This window comes from Grampus griseus, assembly GCF_964374135.1.
Source record: "Grampus griseus genome assembly, chromosome: 13".
NCBI lineage: Eukaryota > Metazoa > Chordata > Mammalia > Artiodactyla > Delphinidae > Grampus > Grampus griseus.
Window position 1 is genome coordinate 14,591,866 of NC_139007.1, and position 19,576 is coordinate 14,611,441.

The 19,576-nt window shown below is 38.0% G+C and overlaps 1 protein-coding gene across 4 annotated transcripts in view; it reads left to right on the plus strand.

The window, feature by feature from the left end:
- Nucleotides 1-1,483: 1,483 nt before the first annotated feature.
- Nucleotides 1,484-19,576, plus strand: part of TTK (TTK protein kinase) — a gene marked incomplete at both ends in the record, with an annotated part of 40,656 nt that continues 22,563 nt past the window's right edge. For 2 of the 4 annotated variants that reach the window (XM_082669245.1, XM_082669246.1), the window contains 10 exons: nucleotides 1,484-1,622; nucleotides 3,960-4,182; nucleotides 4,549-4,655; nucleotides 6,855-6,998; nucleotides 7,671-7,782; nucleotides 7,946-8,018; nucleotides 8,109-8,203; nucleotides 10,091-10,178; nucleotides 11,248-11,368; nucleotides 16,818-16,966. In XM_082669245.1, coding sequence (XP_082525371.1) covers nucleotides 1,484-1,622; nucleotides 3,960-4,182; nucleotides 4,549-4,655; nucleotides 6,855-6,998; nucleotides 7,671-7,782; nucleotides 7,946-8,018; nucleotides 8,109-8,203; nucleotides 10,091-10,178; nucleotides 11,248-11,368; nucleotides 16,818-16,966 — 1,251 coding nt within the window. Of the gene's footprint in view, nucleotides 1,623-3,959; nucleotides 4,183-4,548; nucleotides 4,656-6,854; nucleotides 6,999-7,670; nucleotides 7,783-7,945; nucleotides 8,019-8,108; nucleotides 8,204-10,090; nucleotides 10,179-11,247; nucleotides 11,369-16,799; nucleotides 16,967-19,576 lie in introns of all 4 variants that reach the window. The other 2 variants (XM_082669244.1, XM_082669247.1) reach the window with 2 other exon arrangements.

Here is a 19,576-nt window from a genome sequence, read left to right on the forward strand (position 1 = left end):
CAGTCTACCGGCGCCCCGGGGACACCCGCCAACGGCCAGCATCCCTTTGACTCCCGGCGCCGAGCGGGCAGAGTCAGACCGGAAGACCCCGCGGGGCTGGGCTCATGGGCCGCAGTAGAAGGGGCGGTGCCAGGGCACACGAACCAATCATGGCAGACGTGTTTACGTAGCTAGCACTGACCAATAGGCGGCCGCGGCGGCCGCGGCGGGGAAATTCAAACGTGTTTGCGGAGCGGGGCTGGGATTCCATCTTTTGTTCTCAACTCAGCTTTCCGGCGGAGAGTCCGACCTTGCCGGCGCACGGAGGGACGGCGGCGTCCGGTGTGTGGGCTCTTTAGCCGCGCCGCGCGGGCCGGTGAGCGGTGGGGGCGAGGCGGGGAGGGCTCACAGCCTGGCAGAAGACGTAGGGTGCGGCTCAACGGGCTGGAGGGGGAGGGGCGGGCTCTCTGCCCCTCCAATCCTCCCGGTAGTGCCGGAGATTTTTTTTTGTTGAGAACCTGGGAAACGAGAGGTAGATGTGGACTTGGCTGGAGAGAGGGCCTGGCAGGGCATCTGGGGAGACTCCCTCTCTTGTCTGGTGTTTTAGAACAGGGAGAGGAGATGGTGGCCGTGATTCTGACAGTTACCTTTGGAACCTGGCTTCAAGGGGTGATACCTAGCTGCCCGCTTTATCCCCCTTTTTCATTGTTACGCTCGAGGTTGGGGCGCCATTGATATCAGTGGCCCTGGGTTACTGGATTGATGGGTTTGAGAATCACAAAGATGAGATTGACAGGAAGAAAGACTGCGGACACTTTGCGGACTAAACATCAACACCATGCAGATGAGCAAGTGCTCAGTACTGTACTAATACAGTAGATTCTTGGTATTAGAATGATTAAGGTAGCACATCATGTTTCTGCCAGATATGCACAAGAACAAGCTGCTGATACCCCATTTATCAATAAAGGGCAGTGATGTTGTATGTATCATGCTTTGAAAGCACTTGCAATGTGCAGGTTTACTGACATAAAGCAGATGAATAAATGAATGGTTATTCTCACTACCAAAAGGGTTTTTTTATGCCTATATGTCACTACCAGAATCCAAGCAAACATACCATCACATTTTTTTAAACGACTGAATTTGCAGATGGCCCAGAGAAAATAATTCTGGAAAAAGAGTGAAAGGAAGGCAGAGAAGAAAAATGGAAAGTTTGAAAGGGGGCAGCAACTTCTGTGTTGTGCAATGGCTTCACTGACGTTCTGGTGGAAAGAAGAGGTGGACTTACGTGTTGGAATCCTTGCTGGGCAGATTACAAAGACATGCTGTTGTTTTTGTGCACATAGCTTCATAAATACTACCCTGATAATATCTGTGTTGAGATATTCATATTTATAATGCTTTAGTCTCCTGGGTTCTAAAAGGCTAGTTGCAACATTTTCTTCTTTAATGCTAGTAAAAATAGGAATTCTGAATAGTTCGATTTTTTTTTTCCTTAGAAATGGAGGCTGAGGATTTAAGTGGCAGAGAATTGACAATTGATTCCATAATGAACAAAGTGAGAGATATTAAAAATAAATTTAAAAACGAAGACCTTACTGATGAGCTAAGCTTGAATAAAGCCTCTGCTGATACTACAGGTGAGTTCCCTTGTTTTGAATACCTCTGCGGTAAAGGAAGGAAATGTTAACCACTGGGTGTTCACATGGTGTACTTTTCTCAGTAATTGACGCTCACCAGTTAGAGCACAAACATTTTATGTTTTAACCCTTTTGTGTGGAAATATTCCCACAATTTTCCACTTTCTTAAGAAAAGACACTTAACATCACATATTACAGTGTGCGCAGAGGTAATTTTCATAACTCTTCCATTATTGGCAGCTCTCATTTCTGCTGATATGCCTGCTATCAATAGGTATGCCATTTTTTTTCCATTCCTTTTTTTGCTGCAAACTGAGAAAACCTCACCAATCTCAATAAAAGGATGTACAGGTTTAAGGTTAAACACTCAGTATTTGATTTGAAGAATCTTCCTCTTACTCTCCTGGCCTTTCCTATTCTCCCTTGCTCACAGCAGCTTCCTTGCTATGCCTCCTGTGTGCTGGACCAGCTCCTATCCCAGTGCCTTCGTCCTTGCTCTCTGCCTGGAACACCGCTCCCCAGCTACCTGCCCACTCTTACCTCCTTCAAGTCTTTGTTCAAATGTCATTTCATCGAGGCCTTCCCTAACCCACCTATTTAAAATAGCAACCTGTGGGGTTGGGTGTGTGTCCCCTGTTTCCTTTCCCTGTATTATTTTTCTCTATAGCACTAATCACTTTATATCTCATTTACTCATGTGTTTATTGTCTCTCTCCTCCACTAGAAAGTGAGCTCTCTGAGGGTGTGGCTTTTATCTGTTGTGTTGTGTCTGCAGAACTAAGAATGGTGCCTAGCAAGTAGTAGGTACTTAAATGTTTATTGAATGATGAATGAGTGAAAGTGCCCAAAGTTTAATGCCCTAGTTTTATGAAAAGTATTAGCTCAGAAGCCGAATTCTTTACTATATTTTAGATTGTTGAGATTTTTGAAAAGTGACCTTTGGATAAGTTTGTTGTATCTGTACTAACCATTAAGTGGACGAGGGATTGAAAGCAAATGGAAGAACCTATAACTAGTCATGATGGCAGGTCATATTCACTTGAAACCACTTAGAAACTGATCATTTTGGTGTTAAGCAAATTCTTAATATGGTGATATTCTATCACCACACTTTGTGTATTTAAACAGTGGTAACAAAGCTTGTACGCCAAGGTAGATAAGTCCTTATTTAAAATCTTTAGTTGCTCAAAACTGTGAATACTTACCATATATTGATAATTGGGATGTAAGACATGATACTGAGGAAGATTAAAACCGTGGTTTCTAGATGAGAAGAATTTAGTATCTACTATGCTGCATTGTAACATCTCTTTGACATCGAATGAATACTAACACAATAAGACAGGATGCTTTAAGGTTTTAACAGAGGGAGAATGGGGTATGAAAAATACATCTTCAAAGACCTTTTTTTAGACACCTTGAAGGCTAACTTGTTAGGAAGGCGATGAGAGGTAAAACTGAAAATGAAGTTAAGATCAGACCAGATTAAATTTAAGGGTAAAAACAAAGTTATGAATCTGTTTTTTTGGTTTTTGGTTTTTTTTTTAGTAAAAAGCAGAAACAGTAATTTTGTTTGTAAAAGCAAATATTTAACCCTTGTTGAAGGTAACTGAAACTAATAGAAGGAACGATAGTTTCTCTGAGAAATCTAAATTTAATAATGTTTAATAATGACTAAAATATCCTGAACAGGACAACTAGTAACACTAAAGAAGGTTAAAAATAGATTAACAACATGAAAATTTTGGAGAAATGTGGGTAAACTGGAGGGAGAGGAAAATGACCATACTAGTTGCTTATCTTTTGTAAATTGGTTTTGTTTGATCGGTTTAAAACTAAGTTTGAGGAATATGGATATAATGTTGGATCAATAAGGTTGTAAAGGTTATGTTAGGACTAGGGCAGTAAGTTTCTAAATTTTTAATGAATAAGCATGAAGAATTTTCCAAGAAAGTTGGTACTGGTGGTGGTGAGAGAGGCTCAGGTTTTCTTTGCATCGTTAGGACGCTAAGGTAGAATTATGCTGCTGCAGCATACAATATTCTTAGACTGCATATGGTTTTCTAAAGCTCCTCATAAACATTTATTTCCAAGTTTTTTTTCCTTCAAAATATATAGCTTTTTGTAGTACAGTATACCATCATAAAAATATATATACAGTAAATAAGCTTGCTTATATTTACATGAGTTGTTAAAGTTTTAAAAAAGTATTTTAGGGAGTTTGTGTATGTTCATACTGAGAGTATCAGTGATTAACTGTAATTTGAAAGAAAAGTGCAATTTGGCATTTGTTTTATGTCTTTCCTCTGTTGTGGTATATTTTGTCCCCTGTTCAGATAACTCGGGAACTGTTAACCAAATTATGATGATGGCAAACAACCCAGAGGACTGGTTGAACTTGTTGCTCAAACTAGAGAAAAACAGTGTCCCTTTAAATGATGCCCTTTTAAATAAATTGATTGGTCGTTACAATCAAGCAATTGAAGCACTTCCTCCAGATAAATATGGCCAAAATGAGAGTTTTGCTAGAATTCAAGTGAGATTTGCTGAATTAAAAGCGTAAGTATTACCATTTTAACTGCATTTAGCTAACTACATTACATAACACATAACTACATCACCAAAAGGTAAAATGAAAACATGTTGTCAGAATTACTTGTAAGAAATTTAATATTTTTTGACGAAATCCTTTTGTTTATAATTAACGAGTAATGTAAACCTTCTTTATCTTTACTATGTACATATTTCCACAAAGTTACATACTCTAGACTCTGCCTAAAAAGATTGTAAAAATTAACTTATTTAATTTTACATACAGAAAAAAGAACAATATCCTGTGTCTTCTGGAAAATAGAATGAGGAGTTATCAAACTTAGGCAAATGTGTCTTTTTTCTTAAAGCTTGACTCTGAAATCTTTATTTCAGTATTCAAGAGCCAGATGACGCACGCGACTACTTTCAGATGGCCAGAGCAAACTGCAAGAAATTTGCTTTCGTGCATATATCTTTTGCACAATTTGAACTATCACAAGGTAATCTGAAAATGTCAAGTCCGAATTTTAAGTAGAAGATAACTTCCTACTGTAACGTACATTCGAATATTAAATCATGTGTATGAAATAGAAGTATGAGGCAAAACGTCAGGTGAGAATATGGGGGAAGAATGCTACCTAAGTGTACATGTGGAGAATATTTGTCATACTGGCCCTTCCACTTGTGAGGAGTAACCCAGGAAGATAAGCATGAACATCACGTGTGTGCTATTAGATTCAGGAAACATCTAAAGGAAAGTGGCTTCTTTACTGAGTATTTCTGGGATGAGGATATAAGATATTTAAACCAGAGCTTAGATAAGTTTATCTTGTGCGATGGTGTCATAGCACCAAAATATATATCAGAATATAATTGTAGCATTAATTGGTAGTTCAATTTAAAAAAAGTAACCTGCTGTAGAAGCTTTTATTTCTTGCTCACTTGGTTCTCCCTAGTCTGGACATTTTAGATAGAACAAGGGCAGTCTCTTCCTCAGACACTTTTAGCCTGGCCATTAGCCTTTACTCCTTTCATTTTCTGGGGCCTTTGGATCTATCCTGCTGGCCCTCTGGCCATGTTTTCCTGTTTTTCCATTTGCCTTGTTGCTGCTCCAACCCTGATCCCATTTCCCACCAGTAATACACATATCATTACCATTTTTTCTTTTTGGCTCAGCCGGAATCCTTGTAGTCGTGTCCAAAGCAGGGCTAACTCCTTAGAGAGTGTTCGCCAAGACCGAGGTTGGAGAAAAGCACTGTATAAACTCAAATCCTGAACTTCTACTTATGCAGATGATTTCTGAGTCCTAGTTATCTGAATCATCTTCTCTGGTCTATCCTGTGCACTATCAGGTGACTTAAAAAAAAAAAAAAAATCATCCCTTTCCTGCCTAGGAGAACTGACTCACTGCTCGTTAGAGTATGGCCAGGCCTTTAAGATCATCTATCTCTCCTTCATTCTACTTTTTAAAATTTTTGAGGTGTTATGGCCTATCCACAGCAGCTATAAACTTATATCTTTAGAATACAAATTTTGAAAATCTCAAATTATATTATCTTTAAATAAGAAATAAACCTCATTGGTACCACTGGGATGTAGTAGTAACCTCAAGGTCCAAATTGTGATTATTTTGAACAAGGTTGATGAACAGGGTTTCAGGAAAAATGCAAAATCCCCAAAGTCCTATGTGCTTTTGGTGTGTATGTGTATTTTTGTAGGAGTGGAGGACATTCCATAGTTTTTATCAGATTCTCAAAGGGGTCTATGACCTTAGTAAGCTCCCTAATTACTAGTTCCTGTCCAAGCCATTCTTTCTTCTTTTGCTATCCTGAAATGCTCAATATATGAAATCTCAGTACTCTGAATAAATGTAGTCTTAGTCTCTATCAAATATGTTTATGTTCTTAAAATTTGTAAACTGTGAGAAACTAGAGGCTGACTCTTAACCATTTTTACACCCAAGTGCCAAGTGCATAGCATAGCCTAGTGGCTCCCAAAAATGCTAACACATTTCATAACATACATGAAGTATACATTTAATATTTATAAATGAAATTCTAAACTAAATGTATTGGGTAAGTTTGCAGTTGAAAGAAAATTTGTTTGGTAATTTATCTGTAGTCAAAAGGTGATTTTGGTAGTTTCTCAGTTATTTTGCATTTTGGGGGTGGTGTAGCTAAGTCTGGTAGCTGAAGATTAATCTTTATTGTTACATTTTTTCACATGAATCCTTTTGATGGGAATTCCCTTTAGCAAAAGGTGTCAACCTTAATGACTAAATGTTATTATAAATGATAATTATTATGCTGTGTTGTAACAGATTGATGCTCTTGAGACTGTTGCAACATCTAAGGCTTAGTTTTCCCTTTTACTAAATTCTCTCAAGTTTCTGTTTGAGTTGACCTTTGCTGCCCCCATTTTGTAACTGCTTTGCTAACATTTCTTTTACTTGTGAAAATGGACCGTGGCAATAAACCAATACATAATCACATCAGTTACATCTTACACAAGTAAACTGTTTGACATGACTTGTTATCAGAAATGAGAAATTGCTTATTTTTTTATGAATAACGTGCGTGAGCCTTGGAGTAAACATTTTTGCCTGAGACTTTTCAATTTTTTTCCTAGGTCCTGATGAATACGCCTCTGGGGAGTAAAGGTTGCTGCATTAAAATGACGATTATTTTTTACTTTGTTAGGTAATTTCAAAAAAAGTAAGCAACTTCTTCATAAAGCTGTGGAATGTGGAGCAGTACCCCTAGAAATGCTGGAAATTGCCATTCGGAATTTAAACCTTCAAAAAAAGCAGCTGCTTTCAGAGGAAGAAAAGAAGAGTTTATCAGGTAAATACGTTAGTGTGTGCTAATACTTTTCTGTGGTGTTTTGTCCTGCAAAAAAGGATTCAGGATAATATTTTATAGAAAAATATCATTTATTTAGAATGATCAAAATCTAAGATTACGTTTTAGATGTAAAGGAGGTAAGACTTTTAGAAGTAACAAAGTCATTACTTTCTTGTTGGAATTTTGTTTTCCCTAATCAAACTCTAATTGGTAACACATTAAAAACAGCTTGATCTAAAACAATAAGGTCCCACTGTATAGTACAGGGAACTGTATTCAATATCCTGTAATAAACAATAATGGAAAGGAATATGAAAAAGAATATATATATATAAATTACTTTGCTGTACACCAGAAACTATTACAGCATTGTAAATCAACTATACTTCAGTTAAAAACAAACAAACAAAAACTTGATCTAGGCGAGAGAATGACTTTTTGCTATTAGAAATAAGGAATGTGTCTACTCTTGAGAAAACAGTTATATAATTATGGAATAGTTTTGAAGTATAGGTAGAGAATTATCTTCATAACATCTTCATGTCTGCATATCTTATTTGGGGACAAATATTTACTATGAATTGACTTTTAAAACATTCTTATTTATGAGATTACTTTTTTGTGTATTTCTTATGTCCTTATAAATTTAATTACAATTTCAAATGTTTACAGCATCTACAGTATCAAATGTGCAAGAACCGTTCCCCAGTACACTTGGACATTTACCGAATAGGAACATCAGTTGTGATTCCAGAGCACAGACTAAAGCCAGGTTTTTGTATGGGTAAGGAAACTGAATCCATTTTTTAAATGCTCGTCCTACATTTATATTATTTATACATCTGCATATATATTTTCATGTTATAATAACAGTGTTTAACAGTTGATGAAAATGCATGTGTCAGTATTATTCTTTTAAAAATCAGGACTATTTTCTTTCTGTTTAGGGAGAACATACCCCCTCAAGATGCAGAGATAGGCCATCGAAATCCTTTGAAACAAACAAACAAAGCTAAACGAGTAAGTTATTTTTAACTCTGATTAAAATGGTAGTGGTGAGGTCTATACTTATTTCCTAGTTAGTTACTTAATCTTTCAAAACATTTTTAGTCATGCCCGTTCGGAAGAGTCCCAGTTAACCTTCTAAGTAGCCCGGATTACCATGAGAAGACAGATGCTTCAGTTGCACCACCTTTTACTAAAAGGTATGTTTGAGTTTTAATTTTTTAATTTGGTTTCAAAACTTGAAGATTGATGGCAGAATGATCTTAAAGTCTTTTACTATGTGAAAGTAATTATGATTACATTTTTATTTAGTATGAGTGGGAGATATGACTTTATTTTGCTTTTGCACTCATTAAAATATTCATTAAAAGAACTATTAAAGAATTAGGAAACACAGAGGAAAAAAGATTAAGTCAACACGAAGCTTAAAAAGACTATGCAAACAGCCCGGGGGTAAAAACTCCTGATGTTTGAACATTTCTCCCTTATGGTAGCCTCTCTGGTAAGACTCTTTTTAGTGGGTATGGAAGTCTCCATAGGGGTGAAGGGAGGTCTGGGAACAATTTCTTTTGCAGCTAGTTCAAGGAAAGGCGCAGCTATCAGTGGGAGAGATGATTAATTCACTCACTTGCTCCTTCTTTTTTTACATGTGCACCTCACTTTACAGTCAGCATAGCCCTTCTTCTTCTTTTTTTTTTTTTTAATTTATTTATTTTGGCTGCGCTGGGTCTTCATTGCGGTATGCAGGCTTCCCTAGTTGGCAGTGCATGGGCTCAGTAGTTGTGGCATGCAGGCTTAGTTACAGTATGTGGGATCTTAGTTCCCTGACCAGGGATTGAACCCTTGCATTGGGAGGGAGTCTTAACCGCTGGCCCACCAGGGAAGTCCCCACTCATTTGCTTCTGAGCCTAGGGCTTCAAGAAGTGGGGCAGGGTAGGTAGAGATGAAGTATTGTTCACTACATCTAATGTGTTCTCCTTCCTTCAACTTGAAAACTGAGAATCTCGTATTCCAGCTTAGCTAGGGGACCTCATTTTTCTACTCTATTTTTAACTATAACCACTATTCATTACATTATTTCTAATGGGAAAGGCTCCTTGGATCCTAGAAAATCATTTTACAAGTAAACTTTAGAAATATAACCGTTTGTTTTTAGCTGGTGTCTTCTATACTTAAATTCTTATTATACTTAGGGCTTGACTGAACATTGATATTAAAGAGCATTTTGGATGTCAAGGTTAAGCTCCAAAATCTTATGACTATTTTCTTGTCATCTCCATTTCAAGTGCTAGCTTAGGAGATTTTCTCCCACTCAAAAAAATAAACAAGCCAGCCATTTTCTTGGTGCTTGTTTTGATAGATTGTGAGCTAGGCAGTCTCCCACAGGAGGGCCTACACCCTAGTTCTTATCCTTAAGCTATTTGCAACCTGAAGTGTAGTTTGATCTACATACTGCTTTTCCCTTGTCCTTTCCCACATTCATACCTTGACTCCAGCTGTTACTTATTACATAACAGGGTAGGCAATCACCTACTTACTACTCATCTCTCTCACTTTTATCACTGCCCAGCACTTTAGTCACGTTTATACTGGAATCTTGTTATTTTTAAAAATATCTTTCCAGGGGACTTCCCTGATGGCGCAGTGGTTAAGAATCCTCCCGCCAGTGCAGGGGACACGGGTTTGAGCCCTGGTCCGGGAAGATCCCACATGCCGCGGAGCAACTAAGCCCGTGTGCCACAGCTACTGAGCCTGTGTGCCACAACTACTGAAGACTGCATGCCTAGAGCCCGTGCTCTGCAACAAAGAGAAGCCACCGCAATGAGAAGCCCACGCACCACAATGAAGGGTAGCCCCCGCTCGCCACAACTAGAGAAAGTCTGCACGCAGCAACGAAGACCCAACACGGCCAAAAATAAATACATACATACATTCATACATTTATTTAAAAAAATCTTTCCAAGTGATTTTTCCAATTAAAAGGTGTACATATTGTTAAAAAGTCAACTTTAAAATTGAAAAAATAATTCGTTGAAATGATTGATTTCAGGTTAAACATTACGATTGTTTTGTTTCATGGGTAACAGACAGATCTCTGGATCAGAATGCCGAGATACAGTCGTTTCTGGATCTAAATCAAGTGGAAATGATTCCAGTGACTTGAGACATTTAACGGTATGTCCATTTTTAAATCTTTCCATGAAGCAAGGGTTCCTGACCCAGGGTCCATGGAGCTTTTTCCGGGAAAGGAGTCCATGATTTATGTATCTCCAGCAGTGCTCCTGAAGCCCCAAGATATGCTGGACCACTGACGGGAAGTGGCACATAAGTCCTAAACTGTTTCTCCTCAGTTGAGGTGGTAGGGCAATGATCAGCGATCTTCTGGGGTAACTCTGAATTAGCAATTATTATATAGTGTTTTAGCAGGTTAGTTGGCCTGGATTTGGGAATAGCGGGGCGAGCCATGCCCCCCAGCTTTTGTTTCTTGGTGTGTTTAATCATATGACCTGGCAGGGCATCTTAGACAAAAATGAGGGAGTGGCTTTGTGATGGGGCAGAGGTGAGGGCTTAGATAATCCTGGCGTCCTGATATGGCAGATGTGTGAACTTTAAAGACAGGAAACAGCTTTAATCCCTGGTGGATTTTTAGGGGTTATACTATTGTTACTATAGTTGAGTTAAACCCCTGGCATCACAATGTAGGTCTTTTTGATTTTCGATTCCTTGTAATTTGTCTCTCTCTTTCATGGTCTTTGCTTTTAAATAATGAGTTTAACTAGTTTACAGCTATCTTAGAGAATAGTGCATAGTTGTGTCAAAAGTTTATTTTCTGGATTTAGAATAATACTGTCTTAGACTTATGCAAATCTTAATTTTGACCAGTGCTGTTATTTTTGGTGATAAAATATGATCACAGTAACAAAATAATGAAGTGTGTTTTATGTTAGATTCAAATTTTCCAACCTCTCGTTTTAAGTGACTAAATTTTACCATTTGATTAATATGTCTATTGAAAGTAAATTGGCCAGTTTTATGGTTGTGGCCATTCCCGTTGCTCTACTCAGTAATTCAAGAAGTTATCTTCCTTGCACGTGAGTCCACGTGCAAGTATAATAGATAATCTTCCTAGCAGTCTTTTCATATAGGCGAGACTTTAGTATACTGAACACTAAGACAGATTAGTACTACTTCCGTTGATGAGACTTTATATAAAATCCAATCAAATCTTATTCTTTTTATGTAGTCTGTTAAAAATATTCGTTCCAAGGAACCTCAGATGTCAGATGAGAAGAGTTCTGAACTTATTACTGATTCAGTAACCCTGAAGAATAAAAGTGAATCAAGCCTTCTAACAAAATTAGAAGGTAAGAGTGACAAAACAGACTACTTCTTTAATTAAGAGAATCACTTTGTACTTGTGAAAGTTGACCGGCCACCTAACAATTGCCATGTAAGACTATCTATGACTGTGTCCCTTTATCTTGTATTTCAGTTAAATTTTATAGATTGTATGAAAAGTATTCAATTGTATAGCAAAGAAAGTTTATTTGCCTAAAAGGTGCATTAAAGGAAGGTTGGAGGGAAAATACCGTGGCACGGAGTTACTGTTCTCAGTTGGCCTGATAAATACTTTCTGGAAAGGACGCAGAGGCTGTATTTCTATAATAATTCTCCCTTTCCTCTTTTGTCAAACATTTGCTTTTCCAATATATGAGTACTGTGGTGCATGTTCTAAGGATATATACATGAATGAGACAGGGTCCCAAGGAGATTGCCAAGCAGTGTGGGACATCTGCTGATAAATATAATGCTGGGTAGAATATAGAGTATCATGAGAACCACATCAATAAAATGCTATGAGGATTCAGTGCAAGGAGAAATCTGAGGAGCTAATTCGGTTTAGGGGAAATAAGGAAATAGTTTGTGGAGGAGAAGACACGTGAAGCCTTGTTAGCATTTAAATAGGAGGAAATGGCAGTGATAGAGTATTTCAGATGGAGGGAGTAACATAAGCAAAAGAATAAAATATTCTAGGAACAAAGATGGTCCATTATGCTGAAAACTGTAACACAGGTAGTATAGACGTGGGAGATAAGACTAGTTAGACTTAGAATGTCGGGCTTAAATTTTTTATTTGTTTAGATGTCAGAGCACCGTCAGAGGTTTTTGAATGGGATCCAGAATTGGATGACCATTGTCCAGACAAAGTTTGCCAGATTGGGTGTAATGTTTTCTTTTGATTGGACTGAAGAGGAACACTGGGACTTTTCTGGTTTTAGCCCGGAAAGTCCCATGTCACAGGAAAGCCCTCCATCCCTGCAAACTGGGCGGCCATTATTTTGATTGGGAACATGAGCGCCCCTTCGGATCAGCAGGGCATTGTTTCCAGGATCCCCCTCGGCTGCCCAAATCCGCGGTTGCTCAAGTCCCTTCTGTAAATTGATGTGGTATAGTCAGCCCTGTGGAACCTGCGGGTATGGAGGGCCAACTATAGATTCCTCTTGCTAGTAATTGGGGGAAACTCATATTCTGTATTTTCATGGCACCTATTACAAACGGATATGATTGAAAAATCATCTTTACCAAAAATTCTTGTTTATAGTACTGACCTGGCACCTAATTTAATGCTTTCATTTCTTTCACACACATTTCCGTCAAGTGTATTCCGAGTGGGGCTGTGGGGTCACAGGACGTTGTATATATTCGTCTCATCGATAGTGCTGGACGGTTTTCCAAAGTGTTGTGTTTCACCAGCACTTATGTTACTCTTGCTCCACATTCTTCCCAATAGTTTTTATTGTTGGTTTTTAATGTTAAACATTCTGATTCTGCTAAGTGATATCTCGCTGTGGTTTTAATGCGCATTTCCCTGATGTCTAACGATGCTGAAGGCCTTTTTGTGTTCATCGGCCATATGGGTATCCTCTTGTGAAGTACTTGTTCAAGCCTCCCCAGTTTTTCCATTGGGTTTCCTTTCTTTCTCGCATTGATGTTAGGAGACATTAATATGATCTAGATACAGCTCCTTTGTTGGGTATATATTTTACAAGTAACTTCTCCTATTATGTGGTGAAGACTTGATGAAATTGTTAATTATCATGCATTTTAATTTATCAGTCTTTTCCTTTGTGGTGAGTGTATTCTGTGACTTTAAACAAATCTTTTCCTCCTCCAAGATCATAAAGATATTTTCATATATTTTATTTAATTTATTTTTTTATAAATTTATTTATTTATTTTTGGCTGCGTTGCGTCTTCGTTGCTGCGGGCGGGCTTTCTCTAGTTGCGGCGAGTGGGGGCTGCTCTCCGTTGCAGTGCGCGGGCTTCTCATTGCGGTGGCTTCTCTTGTTGCAGAGTTTGGGCTCTAGGCGTGCGGGCTTTAGTATTGTGGCGCACGGGCTCCATAGTTGTGGCTCGTGGGCTCTAGAGCACAGGCTCAGTAGTTGAGGCACACGGGCTTAGTTGCTCCGTGGCACGTGTGATCTTCCCGGACCAGGGCTCGAACCCATGTCCCCTGCATTCCCAATAGTTTTTATTGTTGGTTTTTTTTTTTTTTTTTTTAAACATCTTTATTGGAGCATAATTGCTTTACAATGGTATGTTAGTTTCAGCTTCACAACAAAATGAATCAGTTATATATATACATATGTTCCCATATCTCTTCCCGCTTACGTCACCCTCCCTCCCACCCTCTCTATCCCACCCCTCCAGGCGGTCACACAGCACCGAGCTGATCTCCCTGTGCTATGCGGCTGCTTCCCACTAGCTATCTACCTTACGTTTGGTAGTGTATACATGTCCATGCCTCTTTATTGCTTTGTCACCGTTTACCCTTCCCCCTCCCCATAGCCTCAAGTCCATTCTCTAGTAAGTCTGTGTCTTTATTCCTGTTTCACCCCTAGGTTTTTCATGACATTTTTTTTTTCTTAAATTCCATATATATGTGTTAGCATACGGTATTTGTCTCTCTCTTTCTGACTTACTTCACTCTGTATGACAGACTCTAGGTCTATCCACCTCATTACAAATAGCTCAATTTCATCTCTTTTTATGGCTGAGTAATATTCCATTGTATATATGTGCCACATCTTCTTTATCCATTCATCCGATGATGGACACTTAGGTTGTTTCCATCTCTGGGCTATTGTAAATAGAGCTGCAATGAACATTTTGGTACATGACTCTTTTTGAATTATGGTTTTCTCAGGGTATATGCCCAGTAGTGGGATTGCTGGGTCATATGGTAGTTCTATTTGTAGCTTTTTAAGGAACCTCCATACTGTTCTCCACAGTGGCTGTATCAATTTACATTCCCACCAACAGTGTAAGAGGGTTCCCTTTTCTCCACACCCTCTCCAGCATTTATTGTTTCTAGATTTTTTGATGACGGCCATTCTGACTGGTGTGAGATGATATCTCATTGTAGTTTTGATTTGCATTTCTCTAATGATTAGTGATGTTGAGCATTCTTTCATGTGTTTGTTGGCACTCTGTATATCTTCTTTGGAGAAATGTCTATTTAGGTCTTCTGCCCATTTTTGGATTGGGTTGTTTGTTCTTTTGTTATTAAGCTGCATGAGCTGCTTATAAATTTTGGAGATTAATCCTTTGTCAGTTGCTTCATTTGCAAATATTTTCTCCCATTCTGAGGGTTGTCTTTTGGTCTTCTTTATGGTTTCCTTTGCTGCGCAAAAGCTTTTAAGTTTCATTAGGTCCCATTTGTTTACTTTTGTTTTTATTTCCATTTCTCTAGGAGGTGGGTCAAAAAGGATCTTGCTGTGATTTATGTCATAGAGTGTTCTGCCTATGTTTTCCTCTAAGAGTTTGATAGTTTCTGTTGGTTTTTATTGTTGGTTTTATTAGTTGGTTTTAGGCGGATTCCTAACCACTGAGCCACCAGGGAAGAAGCCCTTTCCATATATTGCAGAAGACATCATTTTACGTTTCACATTTAGAGTTATATTCTACTTGAATTTAATATTTGTGTGTAGCTAAGATCAAGTGTCTGGATTCATTCTTTTCTCCCCATGTGGATATCCAGTAGATCCAGAAGCATTTATTGAAAAGACCCTTTTTCCCCTCAGTGATTTGTTATAAATTAGATGAGTCTGTGTTTGATGTCTGGTCTTGAATTCTTCTCTGTTCCATAGTCCTTTGTGTCTTTGTGCTAATACTGACATAATTACTGCAGTTAAGTCTTCCTATCTGTCAGTGTAAATTCCACCTTTGTTCTTTGTCAAAGCTATTTTAGTTATTCTAAGCCTTTTGGATTTCCATATAAATATTAGAATCTGTCAGATTTCCTTTTTTTTTTTTTTTTCCGGTACGCGGGCCTCTCACTGTTGTGGCCTCTCCCGTTGCGGAGCACAGGCTCCGGACACGCAGGCTCAGCGGCCATGGCTCACGGGCCCAGCCGCTCCGCGGCATGTGGGATCTTCCCGGACCGGGGCACGAACCCGTGTCCCCTGCATCGGCAGGCGGACTCTCAACCACTGCACCACCAGGGAAGCCCCATTTTTTTTTTTTTTTAAATGGGATTTTGATTGAGATCTAGTGGGACAGGTTGACATCTTAACAGATGAAATTTCTAGTCCACTAACCTGGCATATCCCTTCATTCATTTAAGTAATCTTTAAAAGATTATTGAAGAAATACTTTTCTGTGTAGAGATTTTGCTTATCTTTTGCTAGAGATGTACTTAAAGATCTGATTTTTTTTTGATATGATAATGAATGGGATCTTTTTTAAAAAAATACTTATCCTCTACTTTGTTGCTGATATGTAAAAATACAACTGATTTTTAGCTATTTATCATATTTACAGTGACATTGCTAAAGTCACTGAATAATTCTAATATTTTCCTATAAATTCTTTCATGTTGTTTGAAAATAATGTAACATTTTTTGCCTTCCAGTCCTTTAACTTTCTTTTCTTTGCTGTATTGCACTTATAACCTCTAGCATAATGGTGAATAGAAGGAATGATAGGTGGCGTTTTTGTTCACTCCTTATTTTAGAGAGCCACTTTCATTATTTTACCCTCACATGATAATTGCCTTAGAGTCTTACAGCTATTCTTTATCAAATATCAAAACAGAGTGAGTTTTGCTTTATAGCTAGACTAAAAGTTTTTTTGTGACTGGGTATTGAATTTTATGAAATGCCTTTTCCGCATTTTTGGAGTTGACCACAGACTATTCTCCTCTATTATTATGACAAATTGAATTAACTTTCAAGTGTTAAGCAACTTTGCATTTAGGAATAAACACAACTTGGTCATAATTTATTATATATTTTGTATATCAGTTGCAAATATTTTGTTTAGAATTTTTGCATCTGTTATGATAAGGACAGAATATTGACATTCATAAAATAGTCAATGTTATTGTTGAGGCTCTTTTGTTCAGACGCTTAAGGAAGTAAATTACAGGCTAGTTTAACGTAAAAATTTTGTTAAAAAGCTAGAGGTCTATGAAAAGTGGTGAACTAGCTTCTCTTTATTAGTAAGACATACATGTTTTTAAATTTTTACTTATTTATTTCCTTGTTTTCTGGTAAAGACCAGAAGCATTTAAATTCAGAATGGTCTTTGGTAAAGCTCTAGGTAACAACCAAGGAAGATGGCTGTTGCAGCTTTGAAAAATTAACTTGCTAAAAGCAAATTGTCAGCAGCTGGCTTAAAGTTTTTAGTTTCTTTGTTTTTTAAGAGCAAAATGCTAATACAGTTTTTTAACATGTTCTATCATTTAGGTTTATTTTGTTATTATCAAATAGTCTTGCCTTTTAATGACAATAGCAACAAATACAATTTCAGAAACTAGAGAACATCAAGAACCAAAGGCTCCAGAAAGTAACCAGAAACAATGGCCATCTAAGAGAAAGTCAGAATGTGTAAACCAGAATCCTGCTGCATCTTCAAATCAGTGGCAAATTTCAGAGGTAATCTCAAAAGTTGATACAGAGGTAACTTTCCTTTTCAAGTGTAGCATTGCTATTGTTCATAATGTGATGATCATGTTAAATGTTTTCTTCTTTTATTAAATTCTTGTGTACCATATTTAGTGGAGCAGTTTGCTCAAGTGTGTGGTGTTTTGTTTTTAATTCACAAAACAATGATCAGTAATAAAGGTTTAGTTTAGTAAGAATATATGTCAAGCTGAATTCTTTTCTGTTTTCAAAAGTATTTTTGGATGCTGGTAGACTGGGGCAGGGGTCAGCAAACTACAGCCTAGGAGCCAAATCTAGTTCCCAGCCTGTCTGTAAACAACATTTTATTGAAACACAGCCATACCCGTTTATTTACTTACTGTCTGTGCTTGCTTTTGAACTGTAACAGCAGAGCTGAGTAACTGCAGCAGAGACCACCTGGCCTGCAAAGCTGAAAATGTTTACTATCTTACCTTTTACAGAAAACAGTATGCAGATGGCTGAACCAGTGCAATGCTGTACCAAGCATTTGACAATTTCCTATTGTCGTCCTCATGGATAAAATAGAAAAATATAGACTAGATAATGTGAATTCATAATAGGTTGAATGATCATTCCCACTGGCTGGGCTCCATTTCAGAAGCAAGGATCTGGTAGAGAGCCATACCTGTATGTAGTCCATGGCCATACTCTTGTCATTATTACTTTTCGGTTGTATTCTAACTCAGCGGTTCTCAAATATTTTGGTCTTGGTGCCTTCTTTTATACTCTTAATTATCGAGGTTCCTAAAGAGCTTTGGGGGAATTCCCTGGCAGTCCAGTTGTTAGGAGTCCTTACTTTCACTGCCAAGGGCCCAGGTTCAATCCCTGGTTGGGGAACTAAGATCCCACAAGCTGCATGACGTGGCCAAAAATGGGGAAAAAAAGAGCTTTGGTTTACGTAGGCTATGTTTATCTGTATTTGCTATATTAGAAAGTAAAGCCAATACATTTTTTAAATATTTACTAATTTATTAAAAATAACAAGAATAAATTTTTTACATGTGAATGTAGATACACTTAAAAATAAGTATTTTGTTTTATTGAGATATAATTGATATACAACATTATATTAGTTTTAGGTGTACAACATAATGATTCGATATTTCTATATTTGTATATACAGTTGACCCTTGTACAACATGGGTTAGAACTGTGTGGGTCCACTTATGCATGGATATTTTTCAATAAATATGTACTATAGTACTACATGATATTTGGTTGGTTGATTCCGAGAATGTGGAACTGTGGATACATAGCGCCAACTGTAAACTTATATGTGGATTTTTGACTTCATGGGAGGTTGGTGCCCCTAATCTCCCAGTTGCTCAAAGATCAACTCTATTGCAAAATGATCACCACAATAAGTCTAGTTAATATTCTTTACCATACATAGCTACAAATTTTTTTCTTGTGATGAGAATTTTTAAGGTCTACTCACTTAGCAACTTTCAAATATGCCATTCAGTATTATAAACTATTGTCACCACGTTTTTCATTACATCCCCATGATTTATTTATCTTGTAACTGGAAGTTTGTACCTTTTGATCCTCTTCACCCAGCCCCGCTCCCACCCACCCACCCCCACCCCCAGCAAACTATCTGTGAGCTTGGTGTTTTGTTGTTGTTGGGTTTTTTTTTTCCCCATGTAAGATTTTACATGTAAGTGATACCATGCAGTATTCGTTTTTCTCTAGCTATTTCACTTAGTATAATGCCCTCAGGGTCCATTGGTGTTGTCACAAATGGCAAGATTTCATACCTTTTTATGGCTGAATAATATTCCGTTGTGTTTATGTATTGCATTTTCTTTATCCATTCGGCCATCAATGGATATTTAGGTTGTTTCCATTTCTTGGCTATTGTAAATAATGATGCTATGAACATGAGGGTACAGATATCTTTCCAAGTTAGTGTTTTCCTTTTCTTTGGATAAATACCCAGAAGTAGAATTGCTAGGTCATGTGGTAGTTCTATTTACATTTTCACCAACACTGCACAAGACTTCCATTTTCTCCACATCCTTGTCAACACTTCTTATTTCTTCTCTTTTTGATAATAGGCACTCTGACAGGTGTGAGGTGATATCTCATTGTGATTTTGATTTGCATTTCCCTAATGATTAGTGATGTTGAGCATCTTTTCATATATCTGTTGGCTATTTATCTGTATGTCTTCTATGGAAAAATATCTAATCACCTCCACTGTCCATTTATAAGTTGGTTATTTGATTTTTGGTATTGAGTTGTAATGAGTTCCCTGTGGTTTTTTTTTTTTTGGCTGTGTTGGGTCTTTGTTGCTGTGCACAGGCTTTTCTCTAGTTTGCGGCGAGCAGGGGCTACTCTTTGTTGCTGTGTGTGGGCTTATTATTGCTGTGGCTTCTCTTGTCGCGGAGCACGGGCTCTAGGCGCATGGGCCTCAGTAGTTGTAGCACACAGGCTCTAGAGTGCGGCTCAGTAGTTGTGACGCATGGGCTTAGTTGTTCCATGGCATGTGGGATCTTCCTGGGCCAGGGGTCGAACCCATGTGCCCTGCATTGGCAGGTGGATTCTTAACCACTGTGCTACCTGGGAAGCCCCTCCGTGTGTATTTTGGATATTAACCTC